Below are 24,384 nucleotides of genomic sequence, written 5' to 3'. Positions count from 1 at the left end.
ATAATCCACACTTTCAAGATGAAAGAAACAACCTAGTACAAGCAGTTTAAAAAGTGTCAATCATCTTTTTATTCAACCTTTATATGAACAGTCGAAATGGAGTTTAATATGATATTGAAGGTACTTTTCCATTGGCTTCCCCTGGCTTTTCTTCCATGTTTCTCTGAGTCATAAAAGATGTAAACATTTCTAATTTTGTAACTAGATAGATGGACAACAAATAGCCTAGTCAAAACATGTCATGAAATATGTTCAGGACGGTTCTAAGGTAAACAGTATCATTTATTATTAATATTTTCATAATCATTTTAATCATCATTATCAGTACAACCATTTGTTTCAGCATTTCTTCATCTAAATAAATGGAAGCTTTGGTCACAGAAGGAAAAAAAACATTCATAAACAGTGCACTTAAAATAAAACTGGGAGAAAACAAAAAAACATATCAATTTTTTATTTTTTTACAATACTTGATAGGCTTACTCTACATTAAGGCAAACATACTGAAGGATTACTTGTCTGTAATGGAAAAAATAACATAACTTGTATGAAATTACTGAAAAACAAAAGTATTAGTAAAAATTTAAACAATCATTAGCAGTACAGTGAGAACTAATACAACATGTAAAAGGCTTTTAGTGACAATACACTTCAATAATAGTAAGAATGAGCTCATCTTGAACAAAGTAACTGAGCAGCATCACAGAAAAAAGTTTTACTGAAACTATTGGCCTCAAAGATTACACTAAACAAAATAATAACAAATCATCAATCTGGACAGTCATGACATGATATAGATTGGGAGAAGATTCCCATGGAAAATTATGATTGCTGTTAACAATGAAAAAGTTAACGCGATTTAACAAAGTCATAGGTTCTTGTGCTGTGTGGATATTGCAGGTATTCCACCGCAGCTTCCTCACGTTTTAGGGGGGTTGTGGGTGGAGTTAGGTGTCTCTGGTGATGACTACGAACAGACATCCTGAAAACTAATGGACCCCAGATATGCTCTCTCTTCCATCTTCTCAGTGAAGACCAGATCAAAGCGGGGAAAGCTCTGTACAGTGAACCTTCAGTAAAGACCTAAGTGTCTCCTTTGAGGACCCCGACACAGCTTTGCAATAATTGTAAATTACCCTGTGGAGAAGTAGCGAGAAAGAGGATTAGCCTTAACCTGGGGAGAAAAAAAAATCAGTTTTGGAAGTCTTAATTATTTTATTTAAAAAAAATGTAACTAGGCAAGTCAGTTAAAAACCAATTCTTATTTAAAATGACGGCCTACACTGGCCAAACCCGGAAGATACTGGGCCAATTGTGCGCCACTCTATGGGACTCCCAATCACGGCCGGTTGTGATACAGACTTGATAGAATCGCTAATAGACAACCATGTATAATAAAAAATGACCTTAGCATGTTTGAGTTCCAGTTCGGCAAGTTCCACCAAGTTCTTTCTGAAGGCTGCTACTCGTCTCGTCTTGAAGTCTATAAGCTCTATTCCGGAATTGCAGAACATTTTCAGATTTAGCCCTCTACATCCCTAATTTGGTTAAGCTTCTTTTACATGCAAAACTTGAGAGTCTGATTTAATTGATTTTCAATAGGGAGGGATACTTTTTGGAAAAGTATGAAATGCCTTGAATTATTAATACATCTTAAAAAGGTCCAATGCAGCATTTTTTATCTCAATATCAAATCATTTCTGGGTTGCAATTAAGTACCTTACTGTGACGGTTTTAAAATTTAAATTGTCAAAAAGAAACAAAAATAGCTTCTTAGCAAAGTGCAATTTCTCAAGCAATAATTTAGCCAGGACTGTCCAAAAAAAAAATATATATAAAAGAAAGTAGATAAAGTACCTTGCTTTGCGGACTCTGAGATTTTCTCAAACTTCTGACAGCACACCTGCTGGCTGGTCTCTGCCTGAAGCACATCTTTGTTCTTTGCCCTGGCTTTGTCCAGAGCTTTGTTTGCATTCTCGTAATCTACCAGGGCCCTCCCTCGTCTATATAATAGATCCTGAAGAACAGCAGATTCCATAGAGCACATTAATGCTAACACTACAACACTGTCTGATGAAAATGGTCAGAGAATACCTCTGATAACTGACCAGGGTATCTAATCATAATTGATTGATGATTAAGAAAAGCAGGGTCACGTTAGGTACCTTAGCAGCTTGTGACTCCCTGAGATAATACTTCAGTAAGTCGGCAAGTTTCAGGTCCTCATCTGCAGCCACTCGAGCCTCTATTTTCTGTAGAGGAAGGGACACCAGCAGAAACTTGTGAACTTTAGACAAGATCTACATTGTGACCAATCACCACCGGTCGCCACAGGTCTAGTTTTTGGCTATAATGTATATAGTTATTGATCATAGCCTATGCTTCGGTGTTTATAGCTGGTACACAACAAATTGACAACATTGTGTCATACATAGAACACAATATTAAAGAGAAATCCTCGTACCCGTGTTTTCTCAAACAGCTCAGAGACTTTCAAGAAAAATCTGAAAAACAGTAAGTTGCATTTGAGTTACTATAGTTTCTAGATTATATTTTTGAGTTATTGTAGATTGTTGGCAGCAGACAATGTATGGATAGAAAAGGGGAAACTCTTTGCATACTTGCACACATCTGTGGAGTCCTGGGTTCCTAAAGTGTACAGTGTGGAGGCGATTCTATTGATATCATCTGCAGCACCTTCAACAGAGGAACTCGCATTAGATCACATTACATTTCAAATAACAGCTCAACCCCCATACTCACACACACACACACACACACACACACACACACACACACATAGATGGTCGGTCAATCATGTACAAAATATATCAATAAAATGCAAGCAAACGTCTTTCAGAAAATAACTTACAATGATAAAAACATCTGCAGAAGGACAATTTCAAATACGCAGGGAGTCACTTTTCAAACACAGTATCATTTTTTAATGCTGTGGAAATTAGGTTACATACATACATAGTAGTTCCTACACAAAGCTGAGGACATGACAGATGTATTGTCTGATTCTTGGGAATGACAGAGGACTAGATTTCTGAGGGGAATTTGTTTACTGAAGCGGTCAAAGCAGGATTTAGGTGTGAAAAAACTGACAGAACATTTTTTTTTTCAAAAGACTAAAAGGGAACCTCCATGGCTCTTACCTATTAAGATATAAAAATTTGGACAAAAATATGGCTACAAAAAACCCAGGTAATTTACAAGTTATTGTGCTCAGCCAAAACATTTTTTTAGGAACATGACAAAGTTTAGAATTGAGTCGGCTGTCATCCCCAACATTTTAAGACCGACTGACCCAACTACAAATAACCAAACAACTTACCCATTTCCATATTTGTCAGCGAATTAATATAAAACAGAAAATAGACTTAAAATACAACGCACACCACAAGCACAAACAGGCTGATTTCCACAAACATTAAAACATGATACCAAAGTGACTCACCAACAGTTCACAGCAAAAACTACATTTCAATACTTTCAATTGGAATTACTCAAATCAATCTCATTCTTAATAACTGATTAAAATCCATTTATATTGCAGAAAGCTTACCTAGCACGTGGAGATTATGAGACAGTGAGGAGACTTACTTTTGTGAGACCTGATCATTCTATCAGATTTGGAGGAGGCATCTTTGACACGATTATGGTACTCTAAAAGGAATGTCTTCTCATGCTCAAAGAAATCATCTACATCCTGAAATCCAAAAGACAATTATGTCAAACTTTATACACATACTGTTAAAGACTAAATACAAATCTGAAGATACAGATTTTGACAACTGCATTTATACAAAATGTGAGCACCAATCATGATGCTAAACGATGTTTTTCAACCAATGCGTAAGTCGCAAAATACTTATATGTTGTGATTTCATTCAAATATAAAACTCAAAGCAAATTCAATCCCCATTTACTTGGCTGAATGGATTTACATAGAAAAGAGTGGAGGAATGGTTTACACAGAAAAGCAAACCCAACTCACCTTCACCCCTGCCACTAACACGCCGTCTGCTGACTTCACCACATTCTTGAAGAAATCTTCCATCTTCTCCCTCTTGTTTTTGCCTCGGACACTCAGCTGTGAACAAAAGAGGTGAAGTAAGGACAAACTGACAATGATAAAACTAAGACAAGGTAAGGAAATGGCAGATGTTTTCAGCCACATTCGACTAGCCTTTTGAGTTATCTAAAGTTAAAAGAAACGAGAGAGAGAGCTTGTCTAATAACATTTCCACAGCTACAATAGTCACCAAAATACAGCCAGGTTAAAAATGATTGGCACCCTTCATAAAGATGAGTAAAAAAGACTGTATTAAATCCCTTGCATGGATAACGGCACTGAGCCTTTTTCTAAAATGTTGTAAGATTATAGTACATATTGGGAGGTAACTTAACATTCCTCCATACAGAATCTTTCCAGATCCTTGATATCCTTCTTCTGAGCGTATGGACTGCCCTCCTCAATTCAAACCACTGTTTTCAACGGGATTCAAGTCCAGAGACAGATACCCATTGCAAAATGTTGATTTGTGAATTTTGATGTGTGTTTGGGGTTATTGGCTTGCTGGAAGATCCATTTTCTGCCTACTAGCAGAGGCAGACAGATTTTTGGCCAAAACGTCCTGGTACTGGGTGTTCTCCAAATGGCTTCTATCTTCAAGGCCATCACACTGTTAAATAGCCATCACTAGCCGGTTACCACCCGGTTGCTCAACCCTGCATCTTAGAGTCTTGCTTCCCTATATACATAGACATGGAATCACTGGTCACTTTAATAATAGAACACTAGTCACTTTAATAAATGTTACATACTGCTTATGTACAGTTGAAGTCGGAAGTTTACATATACCTTAGCCAAAAACATTTAAACTCCGTTTCACAATTCTGACATTTAATACTAGTAAAAGATTCCCTGTCTTAGGTCCGTTAGGATCACCACTTTATTTTAATAATGTGAAATGTCAGAATAATAGTAGAGAGATTTATTTCAGCTTTTATTTCATCACATTCCCAGTGGGTCAGAAGTTTACATACACTCAATTAGTATTCGGTAGCATTGCCTTTAAATTGTTGAACTTGGGTCAAACGTTTCAGGTAGCCTTCCACAAGCTTCCTACATAAGTTGGGTGAATTTTGGCCCATTCCTCCTGACAGAGCTGGTGTAACGGAGTTAGGTTTGTAGGCTTCCTTGCTCGCACACGCTTTTTCAGTTCTGCCCACAAATTTTCTATAGGATTGAGGTCATGGCTTTGTGATGGCCACTCCAATACCTTAACTTTGTTGTCCTTAAGCCATGTTGCCACAACTTCAGAAGTATGATTGGGTCATTGTCCATTTGGAAGACCCATTTGCGACGTTCCTGACTGATGTATTGAAATGTTGCTTCAATATATCCACAGAATTTTCCGTCTTCATGATGCCATCTATTTTGTGAAGTGCACCAGTCCTCCTGCAGGAAAGCACCCCCACAACATGATGCTGCCACCCCCGTGCTTCACAGTTGGGATGGTATTCTTCAGCTTGCAAGCATCCCCATTTTCCCTCCAAACATAACAATGGTCATTATGGCCAAACAGTTCTATTTTTGTTTCATCAGACTAGAGGACATTTCTCCAAAAAGTGCAATCTTTGTCCCCATGTGCAGTTGCAAACCGTATTGCGGTTTTGGAGCCATAGGTTTTTCCCTTGCTGGGCGGCCTTTCAGGTTATATATATATATATAGGACTCATTTTACTGTGGATATAGATACTTTTGTACCCGTTTCCTACAGCATCTTCACAAGGTCCTTTGCTGTTGTTCTGGGATTGATTTGCACTTTTCGCACCCAAGCACGTTCATCTCTAGGAGACAGAACGCATCTCCTTCCTGAGCAGTATGACAGCTGCGTGGTCCCATGGTGTTTATACTTGCGTGCTATTGTTTGTACAGATGAACGTGGTACCTTCAGGTGTTTGGAAATTGCTCCCAAAGATGAACCAGACTTGTGGAGGTCTACAATTGTTTTTCTGAGGTCTTGGCTGATTTCTTTTGATTTTCCCATGATGTCAAGTAAAGAAACACTGAGTTTAAAGGTAAGCCTTGAAATACATCCACAGGTACACCTTCAATTGACTCAAATTATGTAAATTACCCGATCAGAAGCTTCTAAAGCCATGACATAATTTTCTGGAATTTTCCAAGCTGTTTAAATGCACAGTCAACTTAGTGTATGTAATCTTCTGACCCACTGGAACTGTGATACAGTAAATTATAAGTGAAATGTTCTGTCTGTAACAAGTTGTTTGAAAAATTACTTGTGTCATGCACAAAATAGATGTCATAACAGACTTGCCAAAACTATAGTTAGTTAACAAGACATTTGTGGAGTGGTTGAAAAACAAGTTAATGACTCCAACCTAAGTGTATGTAAACTTACGACTTCAACTGTATATACTGTATTCTATTCTACTATTTTTTAGTCAATGCCACTCCAACATTGCCTGTCCTAATATTTATAAATTCCATTCCATTATTTTACTTTTAGATGTGTGTAATTGTTGTGAACTGTTAAGACACTACTGCACTGTTGGAGCTAGGAACACAAGCATTTCACTACACCCGCAATACCATCCGCTAAATATGTGTATGCGACAAATAAAAATGGATTTGAATTAATGATGATGTCGTTGACCTTAAAAAGCGCCCCATGACCAGTGGAAGCAAAATAGCCCCATAAAATAACAGATCCACCACCATATTGTGCAGTTGGGTATGGGGTTCTTTTCCACATATGCATCCTTCTTTCGACACCAAACCCACCCCTGGTGTGCATGGCCATAGAGCTCTATTTTCATGTCATCTGATCATAGCACCGGTTATAATCCAAGTGCCAATGCTGTTTAGAAAACTCCAGGCGTTTTACATTTGTTGGATGAATTGAAAATAGAGCTCTTGGGCCACGCCCACCGGGGGTGGGTTTGGTGTTCACAAACCGCTCGCCCATAGGACAACAGACATGTGGTCTGCGGCTGTGAGGCCGATTGGATGTACCGCCAAAATCTCGAAAACAATGTTGATGGCAGCGTATGGTAAAGAAATTAACGTTCAATTCTCTGGCATCAGCTCTGATGGACATTTCTGCAGTCAACATGCCAATTGCAGGCTCCGTAAAAACTTGACAAATCTGTGCATGGTGTTGTGCGACAAAACTACACATTTTATTGTCTCTAGCACAAGGTGCACCTGTGTAATGACCATGCTGTTTAATCAGCTTGTTAATCATGCCACACCTGTCAGGTTGATGGATTATCTTGGCAAAGGATAAATGCTTACTAACAGGGATGTAAACAAATTTGTGTTTTATTATTTTTTTGGAGAAATAAGCTTTTTGTGAGCATGGCACATTTCTGGGATCTTTTATTTCAGTTCATGAAACATGGGACCAACGCTTTACACGTTGTGTTTCCATTTTTTTTCATTGTACATGCTTTTTACTGTTTGGTTCTCCTCTGTGTCTTTCCCACTTAAACACCCACACGCTCAGCAACACACAGCCCCCGAATGCCACCCCCTTCCATTTTAACTGTTGGATTTTCAAATACAAACAACCAGAGATCTCAACAAAATAAACACTTGAGAGAACCAATCAATGCACACATCAAAACCACAAAGAAATGGTTAATTGACCACAAAATCAACATTTTGCAATGGCCATCTCAGTCTCCGGACTTGAATCCCTTTCAAAACCGGTGGTTTAAATTGCAGAGGGCAGTCCATAAGCACAGATAAAGTATTTAAGATCTGTATGGAGGAATGGTCTAAGATCCCTTCCAATGTGTTCTCCAATCACATCAAACATGTCAGAAAAAGGCTCAGTGCAGTTATCCTCGCAAGGGGAGGGTGCCAAAGTATTGACAACAGGCGTGCCAATAATTTTGACCCATATCTTCTTTAGAAAAAAAAAGATTACTTGTTAAACAGAATCTCTTTCTCTGAGCAATTTAGGATTTACCGAATGTCGCAGGAGGGGATGGCTGCCGTTTTACGGGCTCCTAACCAACTGTGCTATTTTGTTTGTTTTTAAGTTATTTTGTACATGATGTTGCTGCTACCGTCTCTTATGACCGAAAAGAGCTTCTGGATATCAGAACATTGATTACGCACCTCGAACTGGACAAAGATTTTTTATTTAATAAGTCAGATGAGAAGGATTTACTGCTTCTCCGAGACCAGGCCCAAATCCCCGTCATTCGCGTGAAGAAAAGACGGAAATACAGGGGGCGGAGATTGTGGTGCCTTGTGAGAAATCGGTGAGTGGGCAACCCGCCTCTACCATCCGTTCTATCGACCAATGTGCAATCACTGGAAAATAAACTGGAGGATCTCTGTTCGAGATCATCCTACCAATGGGACATTAAAAACTGTAATATGTTTCACCAAGTCGTGGATGAATGACGGCACTGATAATATAGAGCTGGCTGGGTTTTCCGTGCATCAGCAGGACAGAATAGCTAAGTCTGGTAAGATAAGGGGTGGAGGTGTGTGTCCATTTGTCAATAACACCTGGTGCGCGATGTCTAATATTAAAGAAGTCTCAAGGTATTGCACGCCTGATGCAGTGTACCTCATGATAAACTGTAGACCACACTATCTACCAAGAGAGTTTTCACCTATATTATTTGTAGCCATCCCTTTTACACCAAACCGATGCTGGCACTGAGACCAAACTCAATGAGCTGTATAAGGCTTTAAGCAATCAAGAAAATGCTCATCCAGAAGTGGCGCTCCTAGTGGCCGGGGACCTCAATGCAGGTAAACTTTAATCCGTTCTACCTCATTTCTACCAGCATGTCACATGTGCAATCAGAGAAAAAAACAACAACTCTAGACCACCTTTACTCCACACACAGAAACGTATACAAAGCTCTCCCTCGCCCTCCATTTGGCAAATCTGACCATAATTCTATTCTCCTGATTCATGCTGACAAGCAAAAACTAAAGCAGGAAGTACCAGTAACCCGCTCAATACAGAAGTGGTCAGATGACGCGGATGCTACACTACAGGACTGTTTTGCAAGCACAGACTGGAATAAGTTCTGGGATTCATCCTAAGGCATTGAGGAGTATACCACCTCAATCACCAGATTCATCAATAAGTGCATCGACGACGTTGTCCCCACAGTGACCGTGCGTACCTATCCAAACCAGAAGCCATGGATTACAGGCAACATCCGCACCTAGCTAAAGGCTAAAGCTGCCGCTTTCAAGCAGCGGAACACTAATCCGGACGCTTTTAAGAAATCCTGCTATGCCCTCAAACAGGCAAAGCGTCAATACAGGACTAAGATTGAATCCTATTACACCGGCTCTGATGCTTGTCAGATGTGACAGGGCTGGCAAACGATTATGGACTAGAAAGGGAAACCCAGCCGCGAGCTGCCCAGTGACGCGAGCCTACCAGATGAGCTAAATGCCTTTTATGTTCGCATCGAGGCAAGCAACACTGAAGCATGAGCACCAGCTGTTCCAGACTACTGTGTGATCACGCTCTCCGATGTGAGCAAGAGCTTTAAAACAGGTAAACATTCACAAGGCCGCGGGGCCAGACGGATTACTAGGATGTGTACTCAGAGCATGCGCAGACCAACTGGCAAGTGTCTTCACTGACATTTTCAACCTCTCCCTGACCGAGTCTGTAATACCTACATGTTTCAAGCAGACCACCATAGTCACTGTGCCCAAGAAAGTGAAGGTAACCGCCCCGTAGCACTCACATCGGTAGCCATGAAGTGCTTTGAAAGGCTGGTCATCAACACCCTCATCCAGGAAACTCTAGACCCACTCACATACCACCCCAACAGATCCATAGATGACGCAATCTCAATCGCACTCCACACTGCCCTTTCCCACCTGGACAAAAGGAACACTTACAGTACCAGTCAAAAGTTTGGACACGCCTACTCATTCTAGGGTTTTCTTTATTTTTTTTACATTGTAGAATAATAGTGAAGACATCGAAACTCCTTCAAGACGATTGGAGATGCATTCCAGGTGAAGCTGGTTGAGAGAATGCCAAGTGTGCAAAGCTGTCACCAAGGCAAAGGGTGCCTGCTTTGAAGAAACTCAAATATAAAATATATTTTGATTTGTTTAACACTTTTTTGTTACTACATGGATTTCATGTGCTATTTCCTAGTTTTGATGTCTTCTCTATTATTCTACAATGTAGGAAAAAAAACTTGAATGAGTAGATGTGTTCAAACTTTAGACTGGTACTGTATGTGAGAATGCTTTTATTGACTACAGCTCAACATTCAACACCATAGTGCCCACAAAGTTCATCAGTAAGCTAAGGATCCTGGGACAAAACACCTCCCTCTGAAACTGGATCCTGGACTTCCTGACGGGCCGCCCCCAGGTGGTAAGGGTAGGCAACAACACATCTGCCACGCTGATCCTCAACACTGGGGCCCCTTAGGGGTGCGTGCTTAGTCCCATCCTGTTCAAACACGACTGTGTGGCCAAGCACGACTCCAACACCATCAGTAAGTTTGGTGACAACACAACAGCTAACCACACAACAATCACCGACAACGATAAAACAGCCTATAGGGAGGTCAGACACACCTGACAGTGTGATGAGCAAGACAAAGGAGCTAATTGTGGACTACAGGAAAAGGAGGGCTGAACAGGCCCCCATTAACATCGACAAGGCCGTAGTGGAGCGAGTCGGGAGCTTCAAGTTCCTTGGTGTCCACATCACCAACAAACTATCATGGTCCAAACACACCAAGACAGTCGTGAAGTGGGCACGGCAACACCATTTCCCCCACAGGAGACTGAAAAGATTTAGGTCCCCAGATCCTTAAAAAGTTCTACATCTGCACCATCGAGACCATCCTGACCAGTTGCTTCACCGCCTGGTATGACAACTGCTCGGCATCTGACAAAAAGGCGCGACACATGGTAGGGCGTACGGCCCAGTACATCACTGGGGCCAAGCTTCCTGCCATCCAGGACCTATATACTAGGCGGTGTCAGAGGAAGGCCAGAAAAATTGTCCAGTCACCCAAGTCATAGTTCTCTCTGCTACTGCATGGTAAGCGGTACCGAAGCGCCAAGTCTAGGTCCAAAAGGCTTCTTAACAGCTTCTACCCCCAAGCCATAAGACTGCTGAACAATTAATGAAATGGCCACGACTATTTACATTACACTGCTGCTACGTGCTGTTTATTATCTATGCATAGTCACCTTACCCCAGCACATTGACTCGGGACCGGTACCCCCTGTATATAGCCTCGTTATTGTTATTTTATTGTGTTACTTTTTATTTAAAAAATTTACTTTATTTATTAAGTAAATATTTTCTGAACTCTATTTCTTGAGTTAAGAGCTTGTAAGTAAGCATTTCACATTAAGGTTGTATTCGGCTCATGTGACAAATACAATTTCATTCGATTTGTATTAGTTTAAAATACCAATTTCAAAAACATTGGAGCATACAATATAGGTCAGTATTTGTATTATTTATTTTAAACAGTCTGTTTGACTCATTTTTATCAAGGGAGACAATACTTTTGGACCTGACTGGAAATCTAAATCCTAAATTGGTAATCTCAACCCCACTTACGTCTTGGTTGTACTCTAAAAAGACATGGAAGTTCATGTCTTTCCTTAAGACCGGATGGGCAGCCACACGGCAAAGAAACACTTCATGCATCGCCACGGTCTTCTTGAAGATAGCCAAGTATTCGCTGAAACACAGATATAGCCAAGATATGAACCAATGGCATTCAGTGCATCCAAGTATCCCAACCAAACCACTATACTGAAACACAAAAGCAATGTACGAGCAATGTACGACCTAATGAACATGAACTCACGCTTCAAGTTCCTGTTTCATTTTGGTGAACTCTTCCTTGGTCATGGAACCTTCACCTTCCCCCAGTTTCTGTAACTTCTCTCTGGAGGCATCGAAGTCAGGTCTTGGTGGGGCAGGGGGAATCTACAATTCAACAAATCACAGTTAAATCAGCGGTTTCTTGGAAATGAACATCAAGCTAAGTTCATTACTCCATGACACCAGACAGTTTTAATGAGAAAGGGAATTGACAATGAATCATTTAGTTGTTTTCTAAAACCCTGAAGTTTATAAGCCAATCCTAAAAGCCAAAACAGTCATCTCCCAAATCGCACCCTATTCCCATATAGTGCACAACTTGTCAAAAGTAGTGCACTATATAGGTAATAGGGTGCCATTGGGGGGGGGAGGGGGCAGAGTACCCTGGATGGGGCTCAGTACTTACAATGTAGCCTGCATACTCCTCATTCTCCACAAAAGAGTCATGGAGCCAGATGAACTCCTCATGCTGCCTCACCACTGAAAACTCATTCTGCTTGAAGTTAGGAAGAGTGCTCTGGAAGGTAAAACAAAATAATAGGAATCAGACGTCAGTCATAGAACACATTCTACTGAAAAACAGAGCCAAATACAGAATAGAGCATTTCTCTATGGCTCTTCTGAAAATATCTTTCTGCCGATTAGAATGTGCAGCTCAATTTCTTTTTTTTAAAGGGGAAAAACTTAGATGATCTGGACACAATGATGATCACAATGATCATCTAAAGACAGTAACGAAACCCTTTGAATCATAAATGAATTCCTTCCTTCACAAGAGTCCTTGAAACATTATAAAAGCAGCCGTAAAAACAAATAAACCCATGACATGAGGTTACACTTTGACAGTGACAGGAAATGAATTCTCTCTGCATAGAAAATGAAGTGGAGTAGAATGCCATCATGCAGTTTCTTAACCTTTGATCTTCATTTGCATTCCGTGAAATCAACAAAGCTGATTTTGCATACACACACACTTATTTTCAGAAGACAACATGAATGTGGAGATAAGATGACAGCTGAGGAGGAACATAATTGCAAGTCATGTGACATGAGTCTCGATTCATACAGCCATAAAAATGCACATGATTGGCCTTCCATTTGCCAAGTGCCAGGGCAAACAGGAATAAATAGACAGGTAGCTAAACTCTCTTACCTTAGTATGGACAGTAAACTTAACCTTGTCCCGCTCACTCAACGCATCAGAAATGTCCACTTGAAGTGTTGCATCAGTTTGGAGGTCAACATTGACTGCCCTAGGCTGCAAAATATTGTAACGGATATTGTATTGTATTTAGTGATGAGCAAATGACAAAATCACCATTCCCCAATAGCTGGCTCTGTCAAATAACATCTTGGCTAGTCTGATTAATCAGGCTTTAAAACAAAATTATTTGGTATATACAGCCAGACACGAATGCCTGCAAAATCATGTCAATATTCCTTACAAGCCAGAATGTTAAATAAAATGTTATATAAACTTACTCTACTGGTTGTCTGTGCGCCTTGTGTGTAGATTGCTGCTCAAAATTTTAGACAGAATATCCACAGGAAAGTATTGTTTACACAACTTTATAGAGAGCCGGTAGGTGTGTGGTTCAGAATGCCAAATGAAACCAGGCAACGCTCATCACCTGGCCAATACCATCCCTATAGTGAAGCATGGTGGCGGCAGCATCATGCTGTGGAGATGTTTTTCAGAGGTAGGGACTGAGAGACTAGTCAAGGTCAACATTACCGAGGGTAAGATCCTTGATGAAAACCTGCTCCAGAGCGGGGCGAAGGTTCACCTTCCAACAGGACAACGACCCTAAGCACACAGCCAAAACAACGCAGGAGTGGCTTCAAGACAAGTCTCAATTTCCTTGAGTGGCCCAGCCAGAGCCCAGACTTGAACCCGATTTAATATCTCTGGAGAGACCTGAAAATAGCTGTGCAACAATGCTCCTCATCCAACCCGACAGAGCTTGAGACGATCTGCAGAGAAGAATGGGAGAAGCTCCCCAAATACAGGTGTGCCAAGCTCATACCCAAGAAGACTCAAGGCTGTCATCGCTGTCAAAGGTGCTTTTACAAAGTACTGAGTAAATGGTGTGAATACTTATGTAAATGTGATATTTCAAAAACCTGTTTTTGCTTTGTCATTATGGGGTATTGTGTGTAGACTAGTGAGGTAAAAAAAACAATTGAATCCATTTTAGAATAAGGCTGTAACATAACTAAATGTGAAAAAGATCAAGGGATCTGAATACTTTCCAAATGCACTGTAAAAAGGTAGAAATATGCAATATCTTTCTTATGCATATTTTGGTATTATTCGACACATTGACTATTATTGTAATGAGCTCCGCCTCTAAACAAGACCATATTTGGTTGGTCCGGACCAGACCAAATCTGAAATAATAATCCATGGACGTACGGTGTTGGTCGGTGCTCAGTGGGTCAGGATACCTGTTACAGTAGATGGAAAGAAGGTTGGTGGTAGGTGCAGTTGGAGCAGGGAGAGGTGACATTAACGAGAGAGGGAGGGGTTGTCCAGAATGTTTTCACTGTCCTTCTTTGACCACCAGATTACGGAAAGAGAATGAAAAAAAAACAACTTATGAGCTGAACATAACAGGATCCCAGTGGAAGGGAGGACAGCAGCAGTTCACCCAACTGTGGTTTGTAACTACTATGATTTTTCCATTGTAGCCAATTCAATTGCAGCAATTCCGTTCTGTTTAAATCACTTAATAATTCATGATCAAACGTGACATCAGTAAAAACACTAAATTGGTAGATCTAACTTGAATTGCTATTTCTGTGAACTTTCATTATCCTCCCTCATGAGGAAGAGAAATTAGAAAATATCTTAAAGATGTGGGTTTTGGTAACGGAATTACAAAGTAGAAGGCAATTTTTCTTACACTACTGTCCAAAGGTTTGGGGTCGCTTAGAAATGTCCTTGTTTTTGAAAGAAAAGCACATTTTTTGTCTATTAAAACAACATCAAATTGATCAGAAATACAGTGTAGACATTGTTAATGTTGTAAATGACTTGTAGCTGGAAACGGCAGATTTTTCACGGAATATCTACATAGGCGTACAGAGGCCCATTAACAGCAACTATCACTCCTGTGTTCTAATGGCACATTGTGCTAGCTAATCCAAGTTTATAATTTTAAAAGGCTAATTGATCATTAGAAAACCCTTATGCAATTATGTTAGCACAGAAGAAAACTGTTGTCCTAGTAAAAGAACCAATAAAACTGGCCTTCTTTAGAAAATTTGAGTATCTGGAGCATCAGCATTTGTGGGTTCGATTACAGGCTCAAAATGGCCAGGAACAAATAACTTTCTTCTGAACCTAGTCAGTCTATTCTTGTTCTGAGAAATGAAGGCTATTCCATGCAAGAAATTGCTGAAAATCTCGTACAACACTGTGTACTACTCCCTTCACAGAACAGCGCAAATTGGCTCTAACCAGAATAGAAAGAGGAGTGGGAGGTCCCGGTGCACAACTGTGCAAGAGGACAAGTACATCAGTGTCTAGTTTGAGAAACAGACGCCTCACAAGTACTCAACTTGCAGCTTCATTAAATAGTACCCGCAAAACACCAGTCTCAACGTCAACAGTGAAGAGGCGATTCCGGGATGCTGGCCTTCTAGGCAGAGTTGCAAAGAAAAAGCCATATCTCAGACTGGCCAATAAAAAGAAAAGATTAAGATGGGGCAAAATAACAGACACTGGACAGAGGAACTCTGCCTAGAAGGCCAGCATCCCAGAGTTGCCTCTTCACTGTTGACGTTGAGACTGATGTTTTGCTTTTCTTTCAAAAACAAGGACATTTCTAAGTGACCCCAAACTATTGAACGGTAGTGTACATTAAGAAAATTCTCCAAAACGAAATATAAGTGTTCATATTAGTAGGCAGGGGTCTTACCTTTAACATGATTGTGTTTTTAATATAGCTTAAGACTCTGTTAGACGTTTCCTAAGACCCTTTCCAATCAGTTTGACCAGAAATCAAAGCCTTTGCTTATTCCTAATTTTTAGGATGGAAAATGGTTTACAGATTTATATATGCCTTAATATCTCAAAAATATAGTCTCCTGACTTTCAATTGACATCCTCCTATGAACTTAACATGTTGGAGACTATACGTCTTTTTTGATGGAAATGCAAATGTATTTTGGATATTCGGTCTCCTCTCGTCAATAGCTATTGAACCAAGCAAGCCATGACAATATAAATATGCACCGAGTGTAGAAAACATTACGAACACCTGCTCTTTCCATGACAGACTGACCAGGCGAATCCAGGTGAAAGCTATGATCCCTTATTGATGTCACTTGTTAAATCCACTTCAATCAGTGTAGATGAAGGGGAGGAGACAGGTTAAATAAGTATTTTTAAGCCTTGAGACAATTGAGACATGGATTGTGTATGTGTGCCATTTAGATGGTGAATGGGCAAGAAAAGATTTAAGTGCCTTTGAACGGGTTATGGTGGTAGGTGCCAGATGCACCGGTTTGTGTCAAGGAATGTAGCACTGCTGGGTTTTTCACACTATATAGATTCCTGTGTGTATCAAGAATGGACCAGCACTCAAAGCACTGGAGTCAACATGAGCCAGCATCCCTGTTTAACACTTTTGACACCTTGTAGAGTCCATGCCCTGACAACTTGAGGCTGTTCTTCCATATGAATAAGGTGTTCTTAATGATTTGTAGACTCCAAGACAGACCCCTTGACTTTCCACATTTTGTTAAGTTAAAGCCTTATTCTAAAATGGATTAAATATGCAATTTTCCTCAGCAATCTACGCACAATACCCCATATTGACAGTGAAAACAGTTTTTTAGGAATTTTAGCAAATGTATTAAAAACAGAAATAGCTTATTTACACAAGTATCAGACCCTTTGCTGTGAGACTGGGAATTGAGCGCAGGTGTCCTGTTTCCATTGATCATCCTTGAGATGTTTCTACAACTTGATTAGAGTCCACCTGTGGTAAATTCAATTAATTGGACATGATTTGGAAAGGCCCACATCTGTCTATATAAGGTCCCACAGTTGATAGTGCATGTCAGAGCAAAAAGCAAGCCATGAGGTAAAAGGAATTGTTCGTAGAGGTCAGAGACAGGATTGTGTCGAGGCACAGATCTGGGGAAGGGTACCAAAACATTTCTGCAGCATTGAAGTTCCCGAAAAACACAGTGGCCTCCATCATTCTTAAATTAAAGAAGTTTGGAACCACTAAGAGACTCTTCCTAGAGCTGGCCGCCTGGCCAAAATGAGCAATCGGAGGAGAAGGGCCTTGGTCAGGGAGGTGACCAAGAAACTGATGGTCACTCTGACAGAGCTCTAGAGTTCCTCTGTGGAGATGGGAGACACTTTCAGAAGGACAACCGTCTCCGCACCACTCCACCAATCAGGCCTTTATGGTAGAGTGGCCAGACGGAAGCCACTCCTCAGTAAAACTCCCTACACTGAAGCATGGTGGTGGCAGCATCATACTGTGTGGATGTTTTTCAGCGGCAGGAACTGGGAGACTAGTCAGGATCGAGGCAAAGAAGAACGGAGCAAAGTACAGGGGGTCCTGAGCGCTCTGGAGCAGGTTCTCAGACAAGGGAGCAGGTTCACCTTCCAGCAGGACAACAACCCTAAGAACAAAGCCAAGACAACACAGGAGTTGCTTCAGGACAAGTCTCTGAATGTCCTTGAGTGGCCCAGCCAGAGCCCCGACTTGAACCCGATCTAACATCTATGGAGAGACCGGAAAATAGCTGTGCAGCAACCCTCCCAATCCAACATGACAGAGCTTGTGAGGATCTGTAGAGAAGAATGGGAGAAACTCCCCAAATACAGGTGTGCCGAGCTTGTAGCGTCATACCCAAGAAGACTCGATGCTGTAAATCGCTGCCAAAGGTGCTTCAACAAAGTACTGAGCAAAGGGTCTGAATACTTATGTAAATGAGTATTTAGTTTTGTATTTGTTGCTAGCTATTCAACAAATTTGACGTCTGTTGTTAGCCACGGATGTCACCTGTCTAACAGCTGATCAGATCATGCAATAAGGAATTACTGCAGAATACCAATAATACAAATAGCTACCAAAGGTGCTTCAACAAAGTACTGAGTAAAGGGTCTGAATACTTCCACTACCAGTCAAAAGATGACACACCTACTCATTCAAGGGTTTTCTTTATTTTTACATTGTAGAATAATAGTGAAGACATCAAAACTATGAAATAACACATAGAATCATGTAGTAACCAAAACGTGTGCAATCAAAATATATTTATATTTTAGAATCTTCAAATTTGCCACCCTTGATGACAGCCTTGTACACTCTTGGCATTCTCTCAACCAGCTTCACCTGGAATGCTTGAGATCCCACATATGCTGAGCACTTGTTGGCTGCTTTTCCTTTACTCTGCAGTCCAACACATCCCAAACCATCTCAATTGGGTTGAGGTCAGGTGATTGTGTAGGCCAGGTCATCTGATGCAGCACTCCATCATTGTCCTTCTTGGTCAAATAGCCCTTACACAGCCTGGAGGTGTGTTGGGTCATTGTCCTGTTGAGAAACTAATGCTAGTCCCACTAAGCGCAAACCTTGATGGGATGGCGTATCGCTGCAGAATGATAATGAACTTATCCTCTGCAGCAGAGGTAACTCTGGGTCTTCCTTTCCTGTGGCGGTCCTCATGAAAGCCAGTTTCATCATAGGGCTTCATCGTTTTTACGACAGTACTTGAAGAAAATGTTTAAGTTCTTGAAATTTTCCGAATTGACTGACCTTCATGTCTTAAAGTAATGATGGACTGTCGTTTCTCTTCAATGAGTAGGTGTGTTCAAACTTTTGACTGGTACTGTATGTAAATGTGATATTTCTGTTTTGCATTTGTAATGTGAAAACATTTAAAAAAAAAAACTATTCTTGTTTTTTCATTATGGGGTATTGTGTGTAGATTGATGAGGGGGAAAAACATTTCAATACATTTTTAGAATAAGCCTATAACGTAACAAAATTCACACAAAAAAAGGAATCGCTTGTTCTTCATCCCCCCCTGGTTAAGAACAAAACATGTTCATGTCATGGCACGCTTGGGTCAATAGCTATTGACGAGAGAAAACCGAATATCCAATAAAACGAACTTTACCTCCATGCCAAACCATATACCTACCGGCCCTCTAAGAAGTTGGGTACACAATACTTTATTCGTCTTAACTTTTGAGCAGCTGAAGGACAAACCGCACAGACAACCGGTAAGTTTCAATGTGATTTTATTCAACATTCTGGCTTATAAGGAACATTTACATGATTTTCTAGGCATTAGTGTCGAGCTGTATACAAATTAATTGTGTATTACAGCCTGATTAATCAGACTATGTATTGGCTTACTAGCCAACTCAGAAGCTGTGCACGTCCTAACCCATTCATAGATGCTAACTACCTTTAGTGCCTATGGATGAAGGTATCTTCTTCCCGGGGACTTTTGTTAAGAGCCCCCGAGGCATGCTCTAAACATGAACACGTATCGCTTGCGGTATGGTTTTGGAAACATATCTTTCATATCAGCAAGAACTAATAATAAAAAAATAAACAAAAAGTTCAATTACTACACACCTTTAATAGGGTTGGGATTAGTGTTTCCACACGGCCATATCTCCATGTTACAGCGCATGTTTAAGGAAAGACAACAGGCGTGAGCAGGCGTCCACCTCTGCTAGTTAGCTATCTAGCATGCTCCGAACACCTGTGTGAGACCGAAGAAGGCCGCCAGAAACTTGTTGTAGCTGAAAAATACTGTCGGCTGCAACTGTGATAAAGCCGGCTAAAACAGTGTACACAGTTAGTGTAGATTTTGCATGTGTGAAAATACCATTATGAAAAAGATTGCAGTCAGAGTGCAGTCAGTATAACGGCAGTATGCTTCAATTACTGCATCCAACATACCACAGTTGACTGCACTTTCAAAACGGCAATATTTTTTGGTAAGGGTTTGATGTGATATGAAAGTAAAGGGCTTTATGTTTCTAGAACCGTATCGCAATTGATAATCGATTCACGTTTAGATGGAGTATTTAGCTGTTTTGGCTGCCAGAGCCGGTCTACCTTTGAAAATAACATAAGGTGTGACACGAACAAAGTATGAGTAACTTTACATTATTGGGCTATGCACTTCCTAGCTTAGCTAGCCTGCAAAACAATAGCAGAAATCTAATAAATGTGCATAGGTATATGGGTCTGTTACTAGTTAGCAATGGCAATATAGTTATTCATACAGTGAGCAGTTAAAATAAGCTTATGTTCATTGTTAACAAACGGTAACTAACGTTAGTTAGCTAGCTAATGGATTGTAACAGTTGCCAGCTAGCTGGCCAGCTAGTAGGAAGTCAACTGACTCCTGATGTGGTCAAGCTGGCAAGCTTAGCTAACAGTAGCTAGCTATTCAACAAATTTGACGTCTGTTAGCCACGGCTTTCACTTGTCTAACAGCTGATCAAATCGTGCAATAAGGAATTACTGCAGAATACAAATAATATAAATAGCTGATCGAACTGTTAAGGTCAAAATACAAATAAGATAAATATTTGTATTTTAAATCAAAGAAGAAGAAAAAACTTACTCCTCTGTCCTCCTCGGAGAGGAAATCGGGACCATCGTCCAGCCCTTCTTGCTAGGTAAACAAAATACGGCGTCACAGGACATGCATTAGCCACATTAACTTTCAATGGGCAAATCATCGTTTATTGATGAATGTGTCAGATGATTGCACATATAAAACAATAAGGTGCGCTAGCTAGAGTAAATTGTGTATAACACCTACCATCATGGCTGCTGCGGGTGGAATAGTGAGGAAGTCGTGTGACGGTGGGATCTGAGAAGGTGGAGCCAAAGTCAGTAAATAGTGTGGTGGAGCTTTCAATTCAAACTTTCAAGTGGGGCCAAGAGTAGTCACTTCACTAGTACTACTAGGCTAGGCCCTTCCAAATAGTTTTACTCTCACAATTTCATCCCAACACATTCACAAAACTATTAAAAAGGTTTAAACATTGTCTATACCCTTCATGGATAGATCCATCGAAGTAGGTTATTTGTCCTATGGGGACTAGATTTGCATTTGCAGCACAAACCACCAATTTGTGACCTTGGTTAACTCTCTGAATCTGTAGGTAAGCTATCGTGTGATCTAGATGAGCCCATTGATTAAGAATCATCAGCAAAAGGCTTTCCATAATTATTTGAATTGCATTACTTTTTCCCTAATTTAATTGTGTTTGTTTCTCCTCCATTCAACCAGGTCGTCAGGTGTATTAAGAGGGTTTATTGTAGTATTTCGTCAGTGTGGTACATTTCCATAGCTCATATATAGCAATTGACCTAATATACTGTACTGTATTTTGTAAAAATAGAATTGAATAGACAAAAATCTTCTGGCTACTGATCTGCCTCTCTACCTACCACCCCGCAGAATATGAACTGTACAATGTGTGTTGGTTAGAAACATCAATCTGACAGTCCAGAACTGCTGACCCCAAATTATATCAGTTCTGTTGTGTTTGTTATAGAAGAAGCTGGGTGTGGGAAGGGGGAAAACAGAATCAAAGAGCTATACTCTGTCTTAAGCGAAGGGGGAAAGAGGCTTGTACTGGACCCTGTCCGCACACTTGAAGGCCGCGTTGAGACAATGAATTACCCGTGACCCAAGCCCTGCTCAGATAATCCCTACCATTGTGTCGCTGAGTTGTCGTAGTGCTGCTGCAGGGGTGTCAGCAGTCAATGTAAGTAACCTAATTTATGTTCCTCGAACTCCCTTGAATGCCTCTTTCAATCCAACATTCATATACTGACTATCTCTGAAACTCACTTATATAATACCTTTGATGATACACTGGTAGCAGTACATGGTTATACCATATATAGAAGAGACAGGAATGCCAATGGAGGAAGTGTTTCTGTTTATATTCAGAGTCATAGAGTATCTCATACCAAATGCTGTTGAAGTAATATGGCTACAGGTTCAACTGCCTTACCTAAAGCCTATTCTTGTGGGAAGTTGCTATAGACTAACAATCAGTATCTGGATAATATGTGTGAAATGCTTCATAATGTATCTGATATCAAGAGCGAGGTATATTTTGTGGGTGACCAAAATATTGATTGGCTTTCATCAAGCTGTCCACTCAAGAAAAAGCTTCAAACTATAACTGGTGCCTGCAACCTGGTTCAGGTTATCAGTCAACCTACCAGGGTATTTACAAACAGCACAGGAATTAAATAGAGGTCTACCGATTACGATTTTTCAACTCCGATACCGATTATTGGAGGACCAAAAAAGCCGGTACCGATTAATTGGCCGATTTATTTGTAATAATGACAATTACAACAATACTGAATGAACACTTATTTTAACTTAATATAATACATCAATAAAATCAATTTTTCCTCAAATAAATAATGAAACATGTTCAAATTTGGTTTAAATAATGCAAAAACAAAGTGTTGGAGAAGAAAGTAAAAGTGCAATATGTGCTATGTAAGAAAGCTAACGTTTCAGTTCCTTGCTCAGAACATATGAAAGCTGGTGGTTCCTATTAACATGAGTCTTCAATATTCCCAGGTAAGAAGTTTTAGGTTGTATTTATTATAGGAATTATAGGACTATTTCCCTCTATACAATTTGTATTTCATTAACCTTTGACTATTGGATGTTCTTATAGGCACTTTAGTATTGCCAGTGTAACAGTATAGCTTCCGTCCCTCTCCTCGCTCCTCCCTGGGATTGAACCAGCAACACAATGACAACAGCCACCATCGAAGCAGGTTACCCATGCAGAGCAAGGGGAACAACTACTAGAAGGCTCAGAGCGAGTGACGTTTGAAACGCTATTAGCACACCAGCCTCATCTCGGGAGTTGATAGGCTTGAAGTCATAAACAGCGCAATGCTTGACGCACAACGAAGAGCTGCTGGCAAAAGGCCCAAAAGTGCTGTTTGAATGAATGTTTACGTGCCTGCTTCTGCCTACCACCACTCAGTCAGATACTTAGATACTTGTATGCTCAGTCAGATTATATGCAACGCAGGACACGCTAGATAATATCTAGTAATATCATCAACCATGTGTAGTTAACTAGTGATGATTGATTGTTTTTTTATAAGATATGTTTAATGATAGCTAGCAACTTACCTTGGCTTACTGCATTCGTGTAACAGGCAGTTTCCTTGTGGAGTGCAACGAGAGAGAGGCAGGTCGTTGTTGCGTTGGACGAGTTAACTGTATTGCAAGATTGGATCCCCCGAACTGACAAGGTGAAAATCTGTCGTTCTGCCCCTGAACAAGGCAGTTAACCCACCGTTCCTAGACCGTCATTGAAACTGACTTGCCTCGTTAAATAAAGGTACACTGCTCAAAAAATAAATAAAGGGAACAGTAAAATAACACATCCTAGATCTGAATGAATGAAATATTCTTATTAAATACTTTTTTCTTTACATAGTTGAATGTGCTGACAACAAAATCACACAACCATTATCAATGGAAATCACATTTATCAACCCATGGAGGTCTGGATTTGGAGTCACACTCAAAATTAAAGTGGAAAACCACACTACAGGCTGATCCAACTTTGATGTAATGTCCTTAAAATAAGTCAAAATGAGGCTCAGTAGTGTGTGTGGCCTTCACATGCCTGTATGACCTCCCTACAACGCCTGGGCATGCTCCTGATGAGGTAGAGGATGGTCTCCTGAGGGATCTCCTCCCAGACCTGGACTAAAGCATCCGCCAACTCCTGGACAGTCTGTGGTGCAACGTGGCGTTGGTGGATGGAGCGAGACATGATGTCCAAGATGTGCTCAATTGGATTCAGGTCTGGGGAACGGGCTGGCCAGTCCATAGCATCAATGCCTTCCTCTTGCAGGAACTGCTGACACACTCCAGCCACATGAGGCTGGGCCTAATATAGTGTATAAGAGGTCATACAAGAGGTTTTGTAGTGATTCCTATGTTGAAGATGATGAGAAACTGAAAAATTATATGGTTGTGCAGGATGAGGCAAAAGGAATGGCAAATAAGTCTGGCTGAAAGGCAAACATACTGTAAATTGAGTAAACATGTGTCTAAACTAAACAAAAATAAGAAACTGTACTATGAAACAAATAAATTATATAAAGAATGATAGTAAAAAGCTTTGGAGCACCTGAAATAACATTTTTGGGAAAAAGGCAAACTCAGCTCCAATATTCATTGAATCAGATGATTCATTAATCACAAAACCCACTGATATTGACAACTGTTTTAATGTTTTCCCTTTGTAAGATTAACAAATTTAGGGATGACATTCCAACAACAAATGATTAAACTTCACACCATGCATAACTCACCAAATTATGAAAGACAAGCATTGTTATTTAGATTTCTGTAAAGTGAGTGTGGAAGAGCTGAAATAATTATTGTTGTATATCAACTTGGATGTAAAATGACTGAG

General features: G+C 40.3%; 1 protein-coding gene across 1 annotated transcript; it reads right to left on the bottom strand.

Moving 5' to 3' along the window:
* Positions 1-45: 45 nt before the first annotated feature.
* On the bottom strand, positions 46-20,767 carry LOC135507982 (sorting nexin-6-like). The gene is made up of 14 exons (XM_064927835.1): positions 20,721-20,767; positions 20,520-20,570; positions 13,054-13,158; positions 12,307-12,417; positions 11,884-12,005; positions 11,631-11,754; positions 4,004-4,099; positions 3,610-3,715; positions 2,622-2,697; positions 2,465-2,504; positions 2,166-2,252; positions 1,858-2,017; positions 1,407-1,492; positions 46-1,137 (listed from the first exon to the last, which is right to left on the bottom strand). Exons 1-14 carry the CDS (start codon positions 20,724-20,726, stop codon positions 1,084-1,086), a joined length of 1,224 nt encoding a protein of 407 aa, XP_064783907.1. The 5' UTR covers positions 20,727-20,767; the 3' UTR covers positions 46-1,083.
* Positions 20,768-24,384: the final 3,617 nt, after the last annotated feature.

Source organism: Oncorhynchus masou, chromosome 21 (genome assembly GCF_036934945.1).
Source record: "Oncorhynchus masou masou isolate Uvic2021 chromosome 21, UVic_Omas_1.1, whole genome shotgun sequence".
NCBI lineage: Eukaryota > Metazoa > Chordata > Actinopteri > Salmoniformes > Salmonidae > Oncorhynchus > Oncorhynchus masou.
This window is presented reverse-complemented; position numbering and strand designations above follow the sequence as displayed.

Coding starts and splice junctions, on each gene's coding strand:
- LOC135507982 (XM_064927835.1), bottom strand. Junction 3,716..4,003: donor TGTTAGTGGCAGGGGTGAAG/GTGAGTTGGGTT, acceptor TTTGGATTTCAG/GATGTAGATGATTTCTTTGA. Junction 2,505..2,621: donor GACTCCACAGATGTGTGCAA/GTATGCAAAGAG, acceptor ACTGTTTTTCAG/ATTTTTCTTGAAAGTCTCTG.